The sequence below is a fragment of the Neoarius graeffei genome, chromosome 16 (genome assembly GCF_027579695.1).
Source record: "Neoarius graeffei isolate fNeoGra1 chromosome 16, fNeoGra1.pri, whole genome shotgun sequence".
Classification (NCBI taxonomy): domain Eukaryota; kingdom Metazoa; phylum Chordata; class Actinopteri; order Siluriformes; family Ariidae; genus Neoarius; species Neoarius graeffei.
Window position 1 is genome coordinate 1,172,035 of NC_083584.1, and position 21,821 is coordinate 1,193,855.

Here is a 21,821-nt window from a genome sequence, read left to right on the forward strand (position 1 = left end):
CACAGAAACACTATAAGACGTTTCCAAAAATGTTTTCATTTTGATGAAGTGACTGTGCGAATAAACTGGCATGTGAACAACTCAGGTGTTCCCCTGTCTGTTTCTGTCGAGCTGTTGATTCGTCCTCGGGCCCGAGGGAAAGGCATCAGCACGAAGGAATCGGGGTCTCTTTCTGGGTGAACCCAACAATTTGGTGTCAGAAGTGGGATACTGCCAACCAGGTGAGTAAATTATTTTAATTTTAATGTATAATTTGATTGGTTAGACTTCCGCCTGGTTGGTAGTAATTTCAAAAAATTAAAGAGACCCAGTTTATAATTTAGGTTGGTAATCCTCGTGTAGAGGCACTGCATGGGACGGGGAACCTTGTAGACTTTTAGACTCTTGTTTACGGGACGTGACGGGGCTTGGTAGAGCCACGGGATTGGACTGGTAAACCTCGTAATTTGTTTACGGGACGGTGAGCCTCGTGAAGTGAGAGAGCTGTCACGAGAAGAGCGCGCTTTTAATCTTAACGATTCCTTCGTGTAGCCATGGGGGGTATTTGTAGTAAGGAGGTACTCAGACCCGATTCTGAAGACACTCCACGGGATTGGATGAATCGATGTGATTTGGAACTCTATACTACTCCTTGGTTAGACCTTTAAAGAGACCCAGTTTATAATTTAGGTTGGTAATCCTCGTGTAGAGGCACTGGATGGGACGGGGAACCTTGTAGACTTTTAGACTCTTGTTTACGGGACGTGACGGGGCTTGGTAGAGCCACGGGATTGGACTGGTAAACCTCGTAATTTGTTTACGGGACGGTGAGCCTCGTGAAGTGAGAGAGCTGTCACGAGAAGAGCGCGCTTTTAATCTTAACGATTCCTTCGTGTAGCCATGGGGGGTATTTGTAGTAAGGAGGTACTCAGACCCGATTCTGAAGACACTCCACGGGATTGGATGAATTGATGTGATTTGGAACTCTATACTACTCCTTGGTTAGACCTTTTGGCCGATTGGTCCGAGAAACAATTTCAGTCTAGGTTAATTTATCCTCGTGCAGGGACTTTTAAACCAGAGTATCTCGTTTCGGCACATAAACAGATATATGAAGGATTTGGCAACCCAGAATGGGATTATGATTACATGACCAAAGGTTATTTAGAGTGGATTAAAATGAAGCCAATATGGGATGATTTTCATGGAATTAAAGAGACTAAAGAGCAAAAGAATTCAATACCACATCCTAAGCATAATGAAGAGGTGAAACCTGCTTTATCTAGATCCATAGCCTCTGTTTCCCTGCTGATATCCGAGGAAGCAAGAAACATTCCTGTAGATACACCGGCGAACACTTCATGTCCCGCTGATAATGTTCCTAGTGTATCTCATAACACAGGCGCGAGAAGAAAAACTGTAATGAACAAAAGAAACGAGACGAACGGCTCTAATATGGATTCTGATGATGAAATAAACACAGCTTGTGTGTGGGCGCGAAGAGGAAAAGGATTTAAGATCAATCCGCCTTCGGCATCAGAACTGAAAGATATTATTAAGTTGTTGCCTTCGATAAACAACCCAATCAACTTTGTAGACATGCTCGTAAAAATGTGCAGGCATAAACAAATGGTTGGTGCAGATTATTGTTTTATCATGCATGCTGTTCTCAGTGATAGATATGATGAAATTGCATTGCTAGCCGCCGTACCTTGCTTAAGGCCTGAGAATGATGAGTATGAAGTGACTGAAACGAAGGTAGAAGACGACGGTCAAACCACGACTAAACATGTGATTAAGTTTTACTGGAAAGAGACTGATAGAGCTATGGCAGAATTAAAGGACCAATTGACGCGTTATCTGCTCTCACGAAGACAGGCTAGCCGTGATCTTTCACAGGTTACTAATTGTAAACAGGAGAAGGCTGAACTCACTTCCAAGTTTTTGACATGCTTTAGCGAGACGTGGACTTGTCTGGGAAATATGCCACTGAACCAGCAGCAAAGCAATCCTCTCTTTATTTCGACATTTCTGAATAATTGTCGTCCTGATGTACAGAAGGTTTTGAAACATCATTTGAGTGACCGGAGTAATATGATAGTGAGGGCTCTAGGGGAGAAAATTAGAGTTTTGGAGGGAGATGATCTTTTGGATACTAAGCAGGTGGCCTGTCTTTCCATTGCTAGTGGTTACTCACAGTGGAATTGGGGTGATCCACAAGGCAGGGCGGGGAATAAGGGATTCCCTGGTGATAGATTGTGCTATTATTGTGGTAAAGAAGGACATTGGAAACGCGAGTGTCGAAAGAAACGAGCAGATGAAGACAGGGCACGGCAAAGATCTTCTTCTTCTTCTTCTTCTAATCTTCAGCGTGGTGTGTCTCTTCCTCCACCTCCCCCTCCTCCACTTGCTCTGCCTGCTCCTACGGCAAGCATAGGCCCATATTGAGCATAGAGCTGCCTACAGAGCTGTGACCCCATGATGCTACATTGTTCTTTCGACTCTTATCTAGCTAGTGATTTGCCTGTTGTAGAATTAGCTGTGAATGGAGAGGTGCTCCCTTTCTTAATTGACACTGGTGCTACAATGTCCTCGGTGGGAAAGCCATACGAGGGTCCAATGTCTAACAAAACCGTTCGCTCTGTGGGAATTGATGGGGTCCCTTTTTCCTCCCCTTGCACTCCTCCATTACTGGTAACCTGTCCCGCTGACCCAGCACTTCGTAAACATCACTCTTTTGTGTTGATGTCACAATGTCCTTTTAACTTAATGGGACGGGATCTAATGAGTCTGTTACATTTATCCATTTCGTTTCAGGGATCCAAGATGACTATTTGCACTCCTGACTTGCTGCCTCCTGCTTTATCTTATCTTTCTTCACATGTGACTGTGCCAAATATCTCTGCTGTTTGCATGACTTCTGTAAACCCTGTTATTCCCTCTACTGACCCTTCTATGGCTTTGGCTGAAATTCCCTCCTCTCTTTGGGCTGAACAGAAGGATGAGGTAAGCCTAGTTCATTGTGTTCCTTATGAAGCTAAGCTGAAACATCTGCTCCCTGTCTATGTTAACCAGTATCCTCTCTCTGAGGATAAAGTCAAAGGAATTGATGTCATCTTACAGTCTGTCCTTAAACAAGGCGTGGTGAGAGAGTGTACTAGCCCGTACAATACACCTGTCAACCCCGTGCCCAAGCCGGATGGTACCTGGAGTTTTACGCAGGACTTGCGTAAGATTAATGAACTGATTGTTCCTGTAGCACCCATTGTACCTGACGTTTCCTCTGTAATATCACAAGTTCCTGCCGATCATTGCTGTTTCTCCGTCATTGATCTCTGCTCTGCTTTTTTCAGTGTTCCAGTTGGAGAGAACACACAGCCTTTGTTTGCGTTCACGCACAGATGGAAGCAGTATACTTGGACACGCCTACCACAAGGTTTTATTGATTCTCCAGCTGTGTTTTCAGCTGTAATTCGTAACGCACTTTGTGACCTCTCCCTCCCCCAGGGCTCTGTGATCCTGACCTATGCCGATGATCTTCTGATATCCGCTGAGTCACCGGAAATCTGCCAAGATGCATCATTGCGCCTGCTCCAACATCTGGCGCAAAAGGGTTTCAAGGTTTCCAGAACCAAGCTCCAGTTCTGCAAGGACACTGTTAAGTATCTGGGCTTTGAACTTTCACAAGGTTGTCGTAAGCTGTCAGCTGATCGGGTGCAGGCGATTCTAGACACAAAACGCCCTGCCACTAAGCATGCACTCATGTCTTTTTTGGGTCTTATCAACTATTGCAGACAATGGATCCCTGACTGCTCCTCATATGACAAGATTCTCCGTTCTGCAATCTCTCATCAAGACCCACAGCGACATCCTTTGACCTGGACTGACACTATGATTAACGCTTATCACTCCCTCAAAAGCGCTCTCTGCTCTGCCCCAGCTCTGGGTTTACCTGACTACTCAAAGCCCTTTCATCTCTACGCCTGTGAACAACAAGGTACGGCGTCTGGTGTTTTGGCTCAGGAGCATGGAGGGGGGATTCGTCCGTGTGCATTCTTATCTAAAACATTAGACACTGTTGCTCAAGGCTTGCCTGTGTGTCTAAGAGCTGTCGCCGCCTGTGCTATGATGGTTTCAGATGCAGAGAAATTGGTTTTGTCTCACCCACTGATCTTGCACTCGTCACATCAAGTTAAACAGGTATTGCAAAATTTACAGACTCAACATATGACTGCGCAGCGATGCTCCGGATATGAAACCATTCTCTTTTCTACTGACAATCTCGAAATTTGTGCCACATCCTCTAATACTGTAGGTCATGCTCTCGCACGCCTTCTTAACTCTCAGGGTGACACCTTTGAGGACACCGATCATGATTGTCGATCTGAAATCTTGCATACTACCAGTATCAGGCCTGATCTTTCCTCCAGCCCTCTGGAGACAGGGGAAGTAATCTTTGTTGATGGCTCTTGTTCTAAACCTTCAGATGGTGTTTTCCTCTGTGGCTATTCTGTGTGTTCCCTGCCTGACATTGTACACGAGGCTTATGCTCTCCCGTTCTCTTCCGCTCAGGCAGCCGAATTGTATGCACTAATGCGTGCTTGTATTTTGTCTCAGGGCAAGGACGTCACAATCTACACAGACTCTCGTTATGCCTTTGGGGTGGCTCATGATTTTGGGAAGATTTGGCAGTCACGGGGCTTCCACGCCGCCGATGGGAAGCCCATTTCACACTCTACCTTAGTACAAAACCTTATTGATTCTTGTCATCTCCCTAGGTCACTCACCATAGTTAAGACTAAAGTGCATGCCTCAGGAAACACCCCTGAACGAATGGGTAATTCTCTTGCTGATCGTATGGCAAAACTTGCTGCTGCTTCTGGTGTCATGTCTCCTGGTCTAGACCCTTCATCATGTAATACATCTTGTCTTGCTAGTAGTCTGATCCCAGATTTAGACCTTATCTCTTTACAGGCTTCAGCTTCTCCAAATGATTCTGCCTTCTGGCAGCTACAAGATGCTTATGTCGCCTCTGATGGCCTATGGTACAGCCAAGATGGCCGCCTTTGTCTTCCATCACATTGCCTTCCCTTCCTCGTGCATGAATTTCATGGCGTGACACACCGTGCACAAAGGGGGGTAAAGGGGAACATGAACAAACTTTTCTGTATAGCCAATCTAAACAGTTTGGTGGATTCAATTCTTGAGAGATGCCTCATCTGCGCACAAAACAATCACTCCAAAGCAGTCGCGAAACACGAGTGTTTACCCATACCGACATCTCCATTCCTAGAATGGCAAATTGACTTCACACACATGCCTCCCTGTGGGCCGTTTAAATATCTCCTGGTGATTGTCGACAAATTCTCTAAATGGGTAGAAGCCTTTCCGTGTTCTAGAGAGAATGCAAAGGTAGTGACTCGTACGCTGGCAAAAGAAATAATACCTTGTTATGGGGTTCCCGATGCCATAGACTCAGACAAAGGTACCCCTTTCGCCTCAAAGGTCACACAAAACCTGTGTAAGTATCTTTCATTGAACTGGCATTTACACATTCCGTACCATCCTCAATCTTCTGGTATCGTAGAACGTACTAATCGAACATTGAAAGACAAACTAACTAAGGCTATGCAGACCACAGGTTCAAAAAATTGGGTAGACCTATTGCCAGCCACACTGGCTGAAATTCGCATGACATCGAAGCCTAGTCTCGGCGGCTATTCCCCCTATGAGATCATTTTTGGGCGACCGTTCCCTGTCCCCTGGAGAAAAGGGACTCCGGCTCTGGGTACCTCTGATTTGAAGACACATATGGATGAGTATTCTGCAGCCCTTATCGATAAATTGCATGAAATTTGTACTAAGGTCAATAGTACGATATCATTTCCACCATCAGCAAACACACACCCCTTCCAAGTGGGAGACAAGGTGCTGGTGCAATTTTTTAAACGATTTGGACAATTGGGAGAACCTAGATATAGTGAGCCTGCAGAAATAGTCGCCATTACTCGTACTGCTGTCCTAACTGACCTTTTTCCACAGTGGATCCACGCCACCCGACTGAAGAAGGCTCCATAACAAAGTTGTGTTACAATAATCAGTTTGCTATTAACGCTTTTTGTGTCCCTATCCAGTCTCTCTCTCTCTCTCTGTCTTCCTCTCTCTGTGCTCTATATAGATTTGACCTGTGTGCAAACGCTGACTGAGTTGTGCCTATTGTGAATCAGTTACTGCTTGTGAGATGTTGTGAACAAAAGGGGAAGAGATCTCGCGCCCAGTTTGGAACCACCCGTGAACCATTTGGAACCAAACCACCTCACTACAACCATGATGGTCCACATCGCGGGTCTCGTGACATCACTGCTCGGGGCAGGGCTACCCACCCGAGCCTTCGGGATCACTTCCTTGCTCGGGGCAGGGTTACCCGCCCGAGCCTTCGTGGCTGCTTCATCTCTGCTCGGGGCAGGGTTACCCGCCCGAGCCCTCGTGACTATTCTCTTATTGCTCGGAGCAGGGTTACCCGCTGGAGCTGGACCTCGAGACAGCATCTTCTGGCAATTCGCTAACTGGACTGCATGGGCTCACACAAATGAAAGTTATGTATGTCATTTGATGCCGTCTTCTACTATTATTACACGCCCACCTTTGCCGTTATGCTCTGAAGCTTTATATTATGCTTGGGGGCCAAAAGGCCAACCTTTTAAATTTTGGGGCCCTTTCTGTGATTACTCTCCTCACCCTTCTGTGGTAGCAAGGTTAAACCAGACTTCTTTAGCACATGGCACAAATACCCCCGACATTATATTACAAGATTCTATTCTCACTACTCTAAAAGTAGATATGCCTTCTAATTTCACTTTCCCTCACTGTTTTAGAATGAATTACTCTCAAAAAAGTAACATTTATTTAGGACACATTCCTAAGTCTCAATGTAAGCAGATATATGATCAGAATTCCGTTACCTCTCCATGTCCTCGCTGGATCCTGAATTCATGTCAATGTAACCCTCCGCTAACTGATTGTACACTCAAAAGTATCGGGTATATCAAGAATACATGTAGGGCTCATCCTAATTGTGTTCCACCACACCCTAATAATTATCCTGGTGTTAAATTAGCATTAAACTGGTACTGGTACTGCGGTAATAGTAATCTCCTTGTTTCATTTCCCACCAAGTGGTCAGGCATTTGCGCTCCCATACAACTCAAAAACGCTATCACTGCTATCCATCCTCTCTCTGCTCATCGCCCAAAACGAGATGTCATTCATAATTTTCCACCCCTGGAACATCATCTTACTACTAGGTGGCACAGGTTTTGGACATCAATGTTTCCTCATTTTGGTGTAGCTGATCTATGGAAGAATGTAGAATTAACACATTATTGCTTAGCCAGCTTTGTTAATGAAACCATTAATGCTGTCGATGGTATTAGGACTGAGTTAACCACCCTGCGTCTAATGACTACTCAAAATCGTATGGCCCTTGATATTTTGTTAGCAGAAAAGGGGGGTGTTTGTGCTACGATCGGAGACAGCTGTTGCACTTTTATTCCTACTAATGATAACCCGGATGGTGAAATAGGTGCAGCCGTACATCAAATGAGACAGATTGCTCAACAACTAGAACATGATGAACATGGGGATACGGCAGGGTGGGTGTGGTTTTCTAGACTGTTTGGTAATTGGTCTGCTATTCTTTCTACTCGTATGTGTATCCCTGTAGTGGTGATTTTTCTTTTGTTTATTTTCCTGGGACCTTGCATTTTGAGATGCTTGATGGACAGAATGCATAAGATTATAAATAGTCTTACCCGCAAACCCCTGCAGAGAGAAAACAATGTATATTATCGTCCTGCTAAGGTGTAACACTAATCTAATTAAAATCTAGTTAATACCGTGATTAGTATTAAAGGGGGAGATTGTTAGGTCAAATTTTATTATATGTAGGTTATGATCAGAATGTGAATCAGAATCAGTAGGTTAAATCAGGATATATGTAGATATATGTAAGTTTAGTGAAATATTAATTCTTGGCTTATTCTGTTGAAACGACCTTAGGTCCGGCTGGACATTGTTTGGGAACATTTTGTTTATGAATGTGTATTTTGAACAGAGAAGTGTCTGAAGGTCTGTTTTAGTTTATGAATGTGTATTTTGAACAGAGAAGTGTCTGAAGGTCTGTTTTAGTGTCAGATCGACTCATACACACTCTGAAATGGTAGAATTAAAGTTCATGTTTATGTTAATCAATTCAGTTGAACCTTAGGTCATAGCTTCATAAAAGCTATGAAATATACTGAAATATATTGAAATATACTATGGTAGTGATTTGGATCCCATAATTAATGAATGCATTCTGTGATTAATGTTAGTTTTATAGTTTTAGATTAGTTTCATGATGACATTATAATTATAATTAAGATCTTATGATTCAAAGGGTTTTTAGTTTAAAAGCATTAACCTAATTTAGTTATGAGTTTAATCCTGTTAGTTGCTTAATTGTTCTCTCTCTTTCAGACATATTCTCATTGTTCTTGTGGTTAAGTTGTTCTTATTTTTTATGTTTATTTTCTTATAACATTCCTTGTTTTAGCATTATTAAAGACATACTGTTATTTGTTATTCTACTTATGTTGATGGAATTAAGATGTAATTTACTGACTGACCACACATTCATGTGTTAAGAATTATTCATGTTAATTATTAAGATCCTTTCTGTGCAAACTAGTGTCTTTGACCTTCTCTGTAGACGAGACATTATCTATGTTTAACATTCCATACTATTCCATGAAAATTAGACATAATATTGATTATAAGCCAAAACTCTGATATCTATCTGTACCTTACTGTCAGCAAAAATATGTTATTATATTATGATTGATTAAAGATCATTACACACTTCCACATAGACGCACACCCATTACACACACACACACACACACATGAAGACAAAACATAAACACAGAAACACTATAAGACGTTTCCAAAAATGTTTTCATTTTGACAAAGTGACTGTGCGAATAAACTGGCATGTGAACAACTCAGGTGTTCCCCTGTCTGTTTCTGTCGAGCTGTTGATTCGTCCTCGGGCCCGAGGGAAAGGCATCAGCACGAAGGAATCGGGGTCTCTTTCTGGGTGAACCCAACATTCAAGTAACACCATTTTGGAAGATTCCACAATTATCAGGTTAATTGGCAGCAAAATTGGGTATAAAAGAAGCAGCACCAATGATTCAGTCTTTGCAAGCAAGTATGGGTCATGGCTCACTCCATTGTGCCAAAATTTGTGAGAGAATTGTTCATCACTTCAAAACAAACACCTGTCAATGAAAGATAGTATGGCTTTCAAAATCTACAATACATAATTGTGTAAAAACATTCAGGGAATTCAGAGAATTCTCAGTGCATAAAGGACAAGGTCAGAAACCACTGTTGAATGTGTGTGACCTTCGAGCCATCATGTGGCACTGCCTGAGTATCTGTCATTCTAATGTGACAAATATGAGCTATTTTTTTTCCCCAAATAAATTTATTTATCCCTGATGAGCAAGCCTGAGGCAACAGTGGCAAAGAAAAACTCCCTCAGACAACATGAGGAAGAAACCTTGAGAGGACCCAGATTTGAAAGGGAACCCATTTTCATTTGGAGAATAACAGATAACATGGTCATAAATAATTTGCTTCAAAACCTGTGGGCTATATAGTCACAAAATACAACTGTGTAACCAAGAAATTCATTATAATTTTAACATGAAGCCTATTTGGTTGAAGTTATCAAATATTCATTCATGGAGACTTGAGTGTAAAACTGTTCATGACAACTGCAGTCCAAATGTTATCATAGCAATTGTAGTCCTCAGCCATCATAGCAAAACTAATTGTCCAGAGCCGCCATCTAACTGTATCTTTTGACTGGGGCCATCCTCCACAGGAGTGATGTGATGAGAATCCAGCCAGATTTGAGGCATCAGGATGGACAAAGCAGTGTCTGCTGCTGCATCCAGAAAGGCAACATGAAACTGTATTATGCAAGGAGGAATCCATTCATCAATTCTATGCAGAAACAAAGCTGATTTCTCTGGGCCCAAACTCATCTCAGATGGACTGAAAGACAGTGGAAACTTGTGCTGTGGGCAGATGAGTCCACAGTTCAGCTTGTCTTCAGGAAAACTGGATGTTAGGTTTCACGGGGGATGACGGACTGGTGAGCAGCTGAAGTCTTGTCTCAAGCAAAAATGGACAAAAATCCCAATTGCAAAACTGCAACAATTAGTATCCTCAATTCTCATATGATTGAAGTGTTATTAAAGGAAAGGTGATGGAATATAATGGTAATAATTCCTCTCTCCCAACTTTTTTTGAGTGTGTTGCAAGCATCAAATTCTAACTTTGTTTATATTTACAAAATACAATTAAGTTAGTCAGTAAACTACTGAAAATATTGGTTTTGTACTTTTGTCAGTTAAAGAAAGGTTTGCGGGAATTAACAAATCACATCTTTTGTTTTATTAATATTCTAACTTTTCTGGAAATGGGGTTTGTACATAGTGAGTGCGAGGTCAGCTTTTTTTCAATAGGGTCTAATAATTGTGAGCTTAAAGGATTTATGTACATATCTAGTGCTGAGGGATTTGATTGATTTTCATATTATCTGTTTTTTGATTGATTTTTGGATTATCTGTTTGAAGTCTCATGTAGGTTAGTGATCTAATATACAAATTGGAGATTTTTATGATGAAATTAGTGAAGTGAGTTTGCTTTCTCTCAGGGGAGTTAAACATTCTAATCACTGATCTGATATTTATATTGTTATCTAAAGAGTTGCTAATCAAGTAGTCTGGTTTATTTATTTATTTACACTACCGTTCAAAAGTTTGGGGTCACTTTGAAATTTCCTTATTTTTGAAAGAAAAGCACTGTTCTTTTCAATGAAGATCACTTTAAACTAATCAGAAATACACTCTATACATTGCTAAAGCCTAGGTCACAACCGGACGTATGATTTTTTGGCCGTGCAATTTTTGGCGTTTCCCAAATCGCTGCGGGATTTTTTTTTTTGTTCATGGAGAAAGACACACGTTGGCCATAAGTTTGTCTTGCAACCTGAAAACAACGTAAGCACCTGTAGAGTTTGTTTGACATGACAAAGAACCTCTGCGTCCGGTCTGCAGCCAGTGTACAGCTAAAAAATCAGCACGTCACACACGCGCCCTCTGTGCGTTTCTTGCGTTTTTTGCACGTAGACCGGCCGTAGAAGCACGTACGGCCGGTTGTGACCGAGGCATAATGTGATAAATGACTATTCTAGCTAAATTCTACTAAATGTCTGGTTTTGGGTGCAATATCTCCATAGGTGTATAGAGGCCCATTTCCAGCAACTCTCACTCCAGTGTTCTAATGGTACAATGTGTTTGCTCATTGCCTCAGAAGGCTAATGGATGATTAGAAAACCCTTGTACAATCATGTTAGCACAGCTGAAAACAGTTGAGCTCTTTAGAGAAGCTATAAAACTGACCTTCCTTTGAGCAGATTGAGTTTCTGGAGCATCGCATTTGTGGGGTCGATTAAATGCTCAAAATGGCCAGAAAAATGTCTTGACTATATTTTCTATTCATTTTACAATTTATGGTGGTAAATAAAAGTGTGACTTTTCATGGAAAACACAAAATTGTCTGGGTGACCCCAAACTTTTGAACAGTAGTGTATTTATTTATTTTGCCTGATATTTTCAAATTTTCTTTAAAAAAATTATGAAGTGGTTGCTGCAACATATTGAAGGTGTGTAAATGTCTCTGGTGGTCTTATTGTGAGCTAATTTTGCTACAGTATTAAATGCAAATCTAGGATAATTTTTGTTATCCTCTATTAGGGTGGAGAGATACATTGCTCTCACAGCATGAAGAGCTTTTCTATTCTTCAAGAGGCTCTCCTTCAGTGCTATTTGGGATACTACCAATTCCATAATGCCTGTGGCTTGGTATTCTTGTCAGTGGGATTCATTGGTTGATCAGGGAAACACAGGAGAGCAGTTTACATCAGTGATTGATTGTAATAACTTTTGTGAGATACATTAAAGATTATATATGCAAAATATTTACTGACACAAAAAGACTATTTTCATTGCAAGATTGCATTTTTGCAAGTATAGCTGAGAGAAGTTGACCTGAAATTCTGGCAGAGGTTTCATTACAATGAAAATGAGAATATTAGTCATGATTTAACTTTGGTGTTCATCATAGGTACATCAATCTAATAAAATCTCAATCACAAGAGGAAAGGAAGGCTCTAAAAAGAAACTTGTACTCTTTTTTGACACTGAAACATTTTCTTAATGTTACTATAAATCTCCTGCAGTTTTAATCCATATATTACAGGATTAAACAGAGGAGGAATAAGTACATATTCAAGTGACAGGATCATGGTCATAATGTGGGGAATTTGTTTTGATTCTAGTCTGTTATTTATAATTTCAAAATTTATGTTGACAGAAAAAATAATAAAAATGAGAAGATGTGGTAAACATGTCTGTAAAGCTTTCCGTCTGAAATCTTTAGAATTCTTTAAACACACAGTGAGTATCCTGATATAAGAGTAAAGTATGAAGATCACTGGAGGAAACAGAGCAATGACAAAAATAAAAAGTCCATATATGTTATTAAGAGATGTTTCTTTACAGCTTAATTTCACAATTGAAAAATTATCACAGTATATTCTGTTCAATTTAAATTTACACAGTCGAAGTTGGGATGTTAAAATAACGGCAACACCAATTTCACAACAAGGCAAAAACCATGATAAAAATAAGAGCTTTCTGACAGTGGACATTTTTACAATATTTGCATATAATAATGGATTACAGATGGACACATATCTGTCATAGGCCATCGCTGATAACAGTGTGAACTCTGATGCAGCATATGTATACAAACAAAATGCCTGAAATAAACACTCTTTATAAGATACAGTTTGTTTTTCAGACAGTAAATCAATGAGCAGTTTAGGATAAAGAGCTGTCGATCCAAAGAGAGAATTACAAAGCAAAGCAGCGATGAAAATGTACATGGGCTCATGAAAATGTTTCTTTTTGAATATGACAAAAATGATGACAGTGTTAAAACAGATCATCATTATATATACAGTCAGTGTAAATATAAAATAAATATATCTGTAATTCTCTAATTCAACATGTCCCTCCAGTGATAAATATGTAAAATTGGTAGAATAATCCATTAATTTCTGAAAATTAATCCATGTGATTTTACAGCAGTCATTCAGAGAGCAGTGTGTCAACAAAGATAAACCACAGCTGTGGTGATGAAGTCGACTTTATGGACCTTTATATTTTCCCATCCAGGCTCACAGTCCTTAGTGATTTGCTGAGAGCATCTTAAAGGAAATTCCTGCCTCCTTCCAGCCCTCTGTTATCATACATCTGGGTAATCAATAATTTCAGTGGTTTAAATGAGAAAAAAAATGTTTTCTTCGAGTCTTTAATGTCCTTCTTAAAACACTGCAGAGTATAGACCTCTTGAATACTAGTGTATGTCTTTCATGGACCATTTAAAGTGCTACTGTAACAGTTCTCAGACTTTGGGAAACAGAGGAATGGGAAGCAGACTTCAGAAAAGGTGAGCTCTTTTTGCACACTTTTCATTGACCATACACAAAACAAACACACTAAACACACACGACTGGGTGTCATCCTGCAGCTGACCCCCCCAGCAGGAGAGGTAATCTGCCACCACCATCTGTGCCCCCGGCCTGTGGACCACCTCAATTTTAAAAGGCTGAAGGGCCAGATACCATCGAGTGATCCATGCATTGGTATCCTTCATGCAGCCACTGCCCCATGTGCACAGGTTACATGGCCAACCATGATATAACTGCTCCTGACCATCACAGAAGTGCGAACAGCATGTCTGAGTGCTTTTCTGGCAGTCGCACAGTAGTCACTGAGTGCTATACAGGTGTTATGCAAGTCGCATTGGACTGACAGTCAATAACACATCTCATAAATGATGTGGTAAACGACACATTTCCTGATTATTTAGCATTCTTTGCATGAGTTTCAAGCCGTCAACTTGTTATTTTTTTATTATTCCTATTTTTTGCAATTATTCATACATATTAGTATCCTATTTAAGTGTTATATTTCTGAATTATAAAAGCGCTTATATCACTGTACTTAAATGTGCTAAGAAACTGCTTCTGATATAGCACTTGTATAGCACTAGATCAGACTTTTTTATTACTATTTTATTACATGTGCATTTTAAAGACCTAATTGTGCATTAATTCTTTTGATGTTATCCTACAAAATATTTTTGTAGCGCTGTAGCGCTAACCTCCAACATTTACTTTTATAAATTGTTTGTTTGTTGCAGGGATTGAGCATAAAAGGAGGGGGAGAGCAGAGAAGAGCAGCTCCCTGACCCCAACGCATGTGTGTGACTGAATGAATGAATGAATGAATGAATGAATACAGCAAGCTGAAAAGCCAAAATAAGTCACATAAAAAGTGTGTATGTGAACATCAACTCTCGCCAGCCATGCTTCTGTGCTCCACCCACATCAGGAATGGTTACAGTGGTGCCGAAACCCGGGACACACAGAAGGGAACCACCCCATGGAGTCCTTCACATTTGAAGAGCTCATCCTTGCCCTAGCTACCACCCAGCAGAACCAGCATCAAGCGCTGATCGCCCTCCGAAAGGAACAAGAGCAATGCTTCAAAGCCTTGATGCTGGCCCAGCAGTAAGATTGCCAGGCGTTCCGGCATCTGCTTGCGTCAGCAAGGGCATCGACCATCACCACAGCCTGCACCCTCACGAAGATGGGCCCGCAGGATGATCTGGAAGCATTCCTCACCCTCTTCAAACAAGCAGCCGAGGCATGGGGGTGGCCGCTGGAGAAGCGCATGGCACGCCTCCTCCCACTCCTGACTGGTGAGGCACAGCTCACAGTGCATCAGCTCCCTGCTGACAGCCGACTGGTGTATGCTGACCTGAAGACAGCCATCCTACAGTGGGTCGGCCGCTCCCCAGAACAACATCGCCAGTGCTTCCAGATGCTGGCATTGAAGGAGGTCGGATGGCCATTTGCATTTGGCCAGAAACTCCGTGACACCTGCCAGTGGTGGCTGAGGGCAGAAGATTGTGACATCGATGAGATCATTGATCTGATGGCACTGGAACAGTTCATCTCTCGACTTCCGGAAGGAACAGCAGAATGGGTCCAGTGTCATCACCCGGCGTCGCTAAAATGAGCCATCGAGCTGGCGGAGGACCATCTGGAGGCAGCTCTGATGGCAGGCAGACGAAGTGTCTCTCCTTGCTTCTCCTCTCACTATCTCTTCTCCCCATCTCTCTTTCCCCTCCCCACCCCATTCCCCCACCGCGGAGGCAGAGGCCGGCTCCCCCCCAGCTGGCCCGTTGCACCTGTAGTGTCCTCCCATCTCCCTCTTCCATGTCTGTGTTGTCTCCTCCTCAGGTGAGTGACTCCCATAATGGCGGTGCAGAGGGAAAGCCTGGGCCGGTGTGCTGGCATGGCGGGGAGTTGGAGCACCTCCAGAGTGGGAGCTCTGCCAGAGAGGTAGGAACTGTGATCCGGATCCCCGACGCACCGGAGACTGCCCCCAATTAAGCTAGAACTTATCACATACCAGTAAGTGTTCAAGGGGATACGTATCACGCGTTGGTGGATTCTGGTTGTAACCAGACCTCAATTCACCAACGCCTGGTGCAAGGTGAGGCATTGGGGAGAGCACAAGCAGTGAAGGTGTTATGTGTGCATGGGGATGTTCACAATTACCCTCTAGTGTCCATCCATATTCTATTCCGGGGCCAAATGCATAGAATTAAGGTGGTGGTTAACCCTCGTCTCACCCACTCATTAATTTTGGGAACTGATTGGCCAGGATTTAAAGAATTGATGGAACACATAATGAGAGGTGGGTCCTGCATAAATATGTAACAGGAAGCTCTTAGTGTGGCTTTGACTGAGGAAGCTGTCACAGAGCCTTCTATGTCAGCACCTTGTCAGAGCGATGCGAGGAGTGAGGAGTACCCCGCCCCTCTTCACTCTCTCGGGGATTCCCTTGGAGATTTCCCATTGGAGCAGTTGCAAGACGAGACTCTGTGGCATGCGTTTGACCAAGTGAGAATAATCGATGGTCAAACTCTCCAACCAAATGCGACGCTGGCCTTCCTTAATTTCACTATTATTAAAGTGCTGATGACATGTTTTTGACATCTTTGGCAGTGTTTTATAACATAAAAAGTAATTCCCGATGATCCATATATTAATTCACGAAGGTGCCTATTTTACAAATTATGATAAAAAATGCAGCTATTTGGGCAAATTTGACAGGGCTGCAGCACCCAGGAGACGAATGAGGAGGAGGAGCTATATGACATCAGTGAAAGAACCTTCCTCCTAACTTACCAGTTTGTTGTTGATGCGACAGGTGTTCAGTTTGTCATTATTATTATTATACATTATATATATATATATATATATATATATATATATCAGCTGGATAGTACAGTGGTAACGCTCACTGACTACGATGCAGGAGATCGGGGTTCAAATCCCAGTCGGGGCAAAACATCATCCAGTAAGGGTCCTTAGGCAAAACCCCTCATGATATATCAGCCTACCTCAGGAATGAGTGAAGACATAACTGATAGAGAGTCATACCGGCTCAGACGTCGCCCAGGTCACTATGCATCAGTTGCTAGGGAACCAGGGCAAACTGATGAGAAATGGACTACTGGAACAAGACATCAATGGACGAGGACAGAAAATACGGATTTGCTGGAATGCTACTGTACAAGCATTCCCAGAGAGAGGGGATACATGCAGAGAATGTGGGACCATTGGATACTTTGAAACCCACAATCAAGGCTAACAAAGAAACAGCTATTATCAACATTAACAACATCCGTAATCGAAATCTACTATCACAACTAGAGATTAATGAAATACAACAACGATGCTAGAGCAAGGGGGAGCCAGGAAGACAGGTCAGCAGGGAGATGTCATCATCATCCCCACAACCAGAGATTGGGTACCAGGCCCCAACAGCTAACAGCCTCAACACAAGAGCTGCTGACCAACAGTAATCATGGAGATGCTTGGACACAAGGTGGGCTCGGGACATAACAAACAGTATCCACCATGGAAGAGACAATTAGAGGCCAAGATAAAGGCAGCATGGAGAGAAGTTAGCCAGCTAGCTGAACTACAGAAAGGGAACATGGTGAATAAAGGGGCACCCAGGAAGTATAACTCACTCTCCATACCAGAGGCACTTGAAACTGCCAAACAGCGACTAACAGCTCTGGCCACCCGGTTGAAGAGATACACCAAGGAGGGAGAGGCCAGGAGAATAAACAAGCTGTTCTCCACTGAGAATCTGTTGCCAGATACTGCTGAAGTTTTCCAGCCCAAAATATGTTCAAAACCCACCAAAATGCACTTGAAACTGCCCAACTGGCAGGAAAAATCCCAATCTGGCAACACTGCCAGTATTCCGGAGGGGGCCTACTAGTAGCTATGCCGGATCCAAAGACAGTCCTCCTGTCAGAACATGTGTTGTGAAACGACATAAGATAAAGGTACGTAGAGCTATAGATTCTACATGATAATCATAAATGTAATCATAAAGTCGGCGTGATATCAGTCATGTATTTGCTTGTGAAAGCTTGCGGCTTTCATGTAACTGCCGCCTAGCAACGAGAGGCAAAGGGTAAAGAGGGTAGGCTATCATAGATTCTATTCGGAAGAGATCAACACAATTCTAGACTCCCAGAAGAGGAAGAGCTAGCACTAGAGAGTTTACCGGCGTTTTCATGCGCCATTTCCATTGAGTAGAACCAGAGTAGAACAGCCAGTGAACCGCAGCATGTTCTCCCGCTGACATCACAACATGGTCGCAAGCCACGGACCCAGTTTTCTTGCGCTGTGCAATTAAAAGTTGGATATTCACGTAACAACAGCTGCTTTTAATGTAATTATAACAGAAATCTAACATGTTTGCCATGTTGTATAGTTTATTTAAGAAATTGCATAGAGTCATGTTCGTGTCATCAGCCCTTTAAGGATAGGTTGTACCGAGTGACGCAGGACACTCAAACTGGAGAAAAGGTAACTCAATTGTTGATCCCAAAGAGCCGCAGGGAACTCGTATTCCATGCGGCTCACTTTAATCCCATGGCCGGACACTTGGGGCAAGATAAAACAATAGCCCGAATAATGGCCCGGTTCTATTGGGCAGGGATTCATGGAGATGTCCATTGGTGGTGTGCGGCATGCCGTGAATACCAATTAGTAAACCCCATGGCCACTCCAAAAGCACTTTTGTGCCCTCTCCCTCTAATTGAGACCCCTTTTGAAAGAATTGGGATGGATCTCATCAGGCCATTAGATCGGTCAGCACTGGGGTATCACTTTATTTTAGTTCTGGTGGACTATGCAACGCGATATCCAGAAGCAGTGCCTCTCCGCAATATCTCAGCAAACAGTATTGCGGAAGCACTCTTCCAATTTATCTCCCGGGTCGGGATTCCAAAAGAAATCCTGACAGACCAAGGCACTTTGTTTATGTCACACACACTGCGAGAACTGTATGGGTTACTGGGGATTAAGTCTATCCACACCAGTGTCTATCACCCACAAACAGATGGCTTAGTGGAGCGATTTAACCAAACACTCAAGAATATAATTCAGAAATTTGTAAGTGAGGACACATGTAATTGGGATAAGTGGCTCGAGCCCCTGTTATTTGCAGTACGAGAGGTCCCTCAAGCCTCCATGGGTTTTTTTTCCATTCTAATTATTATATGGGCATAAGCCGTGTGGCATTTTGGATGTGCTATGAGAAAATTGGGAGGAGGGACCTTCACCTAGCAAGAATTAAATTCAGTACATTCTTGACCTGCACACAAAACTCCACACACTCACACACTTAACCCAGGAGAATTTGTGGCAGGCACAAGAACGTCAAAGCCAGATGTATGACGCGACACTCGCCTTAGAGAGTTCACACCAGGAGACAAAGTGCTCGTATTATTGTCCATGTGGAGTTCTAAATTAATTCCCAAGTGGCAAGGGCCCTTTGAGGTCACACAGTGAGTCGGGGACGTTGACTGTGAGGTGAGGTGAGTGGATAGGGGTGGGGCATTGCATATCTACCACCTCAGCCTTTTAAAATGCTGGAATGAGGGGTCCCCATGGCGTTGGCGTCGGTAGTTCCAGAGAAGGCGGAGCTGGGCCTGGAGGTAAAAAAGGTAACATCTCAAAACACTCTGGTCCCCTGTGGAGACCATGTCTCACCGACCCAACTCACGGACGTAGCCAAGTTGCAGGAGGAATTTTCCAACGCATTCTCACCCCTACCTGGCCACACCCACCTCATAGAACACCACATTGAGACGCCCTGGGGGTGCTGGTGCATAGCCGCCCTTACCGCCTACCCGACCACAAAAAAAAGTGGTCCCAGATGAATTCAAGGCCATGCTCGAGATGAACATAATCGAGGAGTCCCACAGTGACTGGAGCAGCAGAGTGGTCCTGGTTCGGTTCTGTGTGGACTATAGAAAAGTCAATGCGGTGTCTAAATTTGATGCCAACCCAATGCCTCGCATTGATTAGTTGCTCGATCGGTTAGGCGCTGCTCACTTTTATTCGACACTGGATCTAACAAAGGGATATTGGCAGATTCCCTTGATTCCTCTCTCCTGAGAGAAAACAGCCTTTTCCACACAGTTTGGATTACACCAATTTGTCACACTCCCTTTTGGGTTATTTGGGGTGCCCGCTACGTTCCAGCGGCTCATAGACAGGGTTCTCCACCCTCACACTGCCTACGCGGCCGCATATCTTGATGATATAATAATCTACAGCCATGATTGGCCCCGGCACCTAGAATATCTGAGGGCCGTTCTAAAGTCGCTGAGGCGAGCAGGCCTCACGGCTAACCCGAAAAAGTGTGCAATTACGTGGCTAGAAGTACGATATCTGGGGTTCCACTTGGGTCATTGGCAGGTGCATCCCCAAATTAATGCGATTGCAGCCTGCCTGAGGCCCAAGACCAAAAAGGGGGTGAGACAGTTCCTGGGGCTGGCTGGCTATTATCGCAGGTTTATACCTAATTATTCAGATGTCACATGACAATGTATTTTTCAGTTTAGTCGTGTTTCATTTTGTAACATTCTACCAGGCATATTCTACAGGTTCTACAAGTTAGTCAGTAAATCCAGTCGGTTCCTTCAGAGGCATTAGGTGTTGTCAGCGTTCTGGCAAAAATACAACAATGCATTGACAGAAAATGTATTTTTAATACTTTATTTTTAAAAGCAAATACTTCAGTACTTTAACTTAAGTAAAAATTTGACTCTCCAAGTTTCACTTTTATTGGAGTAATGTTTGATCAGTGGGAGCTGTACTTTGACTTAAGTAATGAAGTTGGGTACTTTGTCCACCTTTGTGTGTGTATAGGGTGGCACAGTGGTGTAGTGGTTAGCACTGTCGCCTCACAGCAAGAAGGTCTGGGTTCGAGCCCCGTGGCTGGCGAGGGCCTTTCTGTGCGGAGTTTGCATGTTCTCCCTGTGTCCGCATGGGTTTCCTCCAGGTGCTCTGGTTTCCCCCACAGTCCAAAGACATGCAAGTTAGGGTAATTGGTGACTCTAAATTGACCGTGAGTGTGAATGGTTGTCTGTGTCTATGTGTCAGCCCTGTGATGACCTGGCAACTTGTCCAGGGTGTACCCTGCCTTTCGCCCATAGTCAGCTGGGATAGGCTCCAGCTTGCCTGCGACCCTGTAGAACAGGATAAAGAGGCTACAGAGGATGAGATGATATATCAGGGCTTTACATTAACTTTTTTGCTCACCAGCCACTGTGGCTAGTGGTTTTGCCTAGTCACTAGCCATTCAGCCTTTTCACTAGCCACAATTTTGTTGCCAGGAAATCGCAGTTTTTTCTTCACCATGATATGTTAAAGTTCAGAAGATCTATATTTAACTATGAATGGCAGCAGATAATGTTTCTCTACAGTAGCACTCAAGTATTCAGTGGTGTTAAGGTCGCTCCCTATATGAAAACATGCAACCAGTTCAGACAAAAATATAAACAGAGTATTCAGTTTATTGAACTCAAATTCAAGCCCCTTACAATATGAAATATCGTATAATATGAAAAATAACATTCAGTACAACTGAACTGATTCTAATATTAAAAGTCCAATTCAAAATATTTATCATTGAAAAACATTTGATGTTTTGATATGCAAGTATTATGTGTATTATCAAGTATTATTATTTATTATCTATTAATAGTGTGTGTGTGTGTGTGTGTGTGTGTGTGTGTGTGTGTGTGTGTGTGAACATGTGTAGAGAGAGACATTAAATGTCCTCATTACATTCATCATCAGATGAGCCTGAATAGTCCATGAAAAATGGTCTTCGTGACCTGAGGCTTCCAGCATGCCATAAGCTGATAGCTGGGGTGGGATCAACTTCTTTCCAATCACATGAACATTTCTAAACATCAGCTCCATCCTCTCCAGCTCAGCTGACTTCATGACAGCCAGGGACTTGAAAGCAATGCTGTCCTGTAGTGAACTAGCCGTCTTCGCCTGTTTTGGTGTTATAGTACCAATGTGTGCATTTGACTTTTTGTGGTCCTTTATAGTTTCAGGTTTAAAATTACTGGTGCCCATCTTGGCCAGACTTTCTACAGTCTTCACAGTACGTGGTATTTTCGGTTTTGCTATGAACTAGCCGATCTCGCCCGAACTTCCATTTGTCATTGAACTGTCTTATCTTCCTACACTGTCAAAA

The 21,821-nt window shown here is 42.8% G+C and overlaps 1 protein-coding gene across 1 annotated transcript; it reads right to left on the reverse strand.

The window, feature by feature from the left end:
* Positions 1–12,265: 12,265 nt before the first annotated feature.
* On the reverse strand, positions 12,266–13,210 carry LOC132899872 (olfactory receptor 10J4-like). Its single transcript, XM_060941926.1, has one exon. The coding sequence runs from the start codon at positions 13,208–13,210 to the stop codon at positions 12,266–12,268; it is 945 nt and encodes a 314-aa protein (XP_060797909.1).
* Between the last annotated feature and the right edge of the window lie 8,611 nt (positions 13,211–21,821).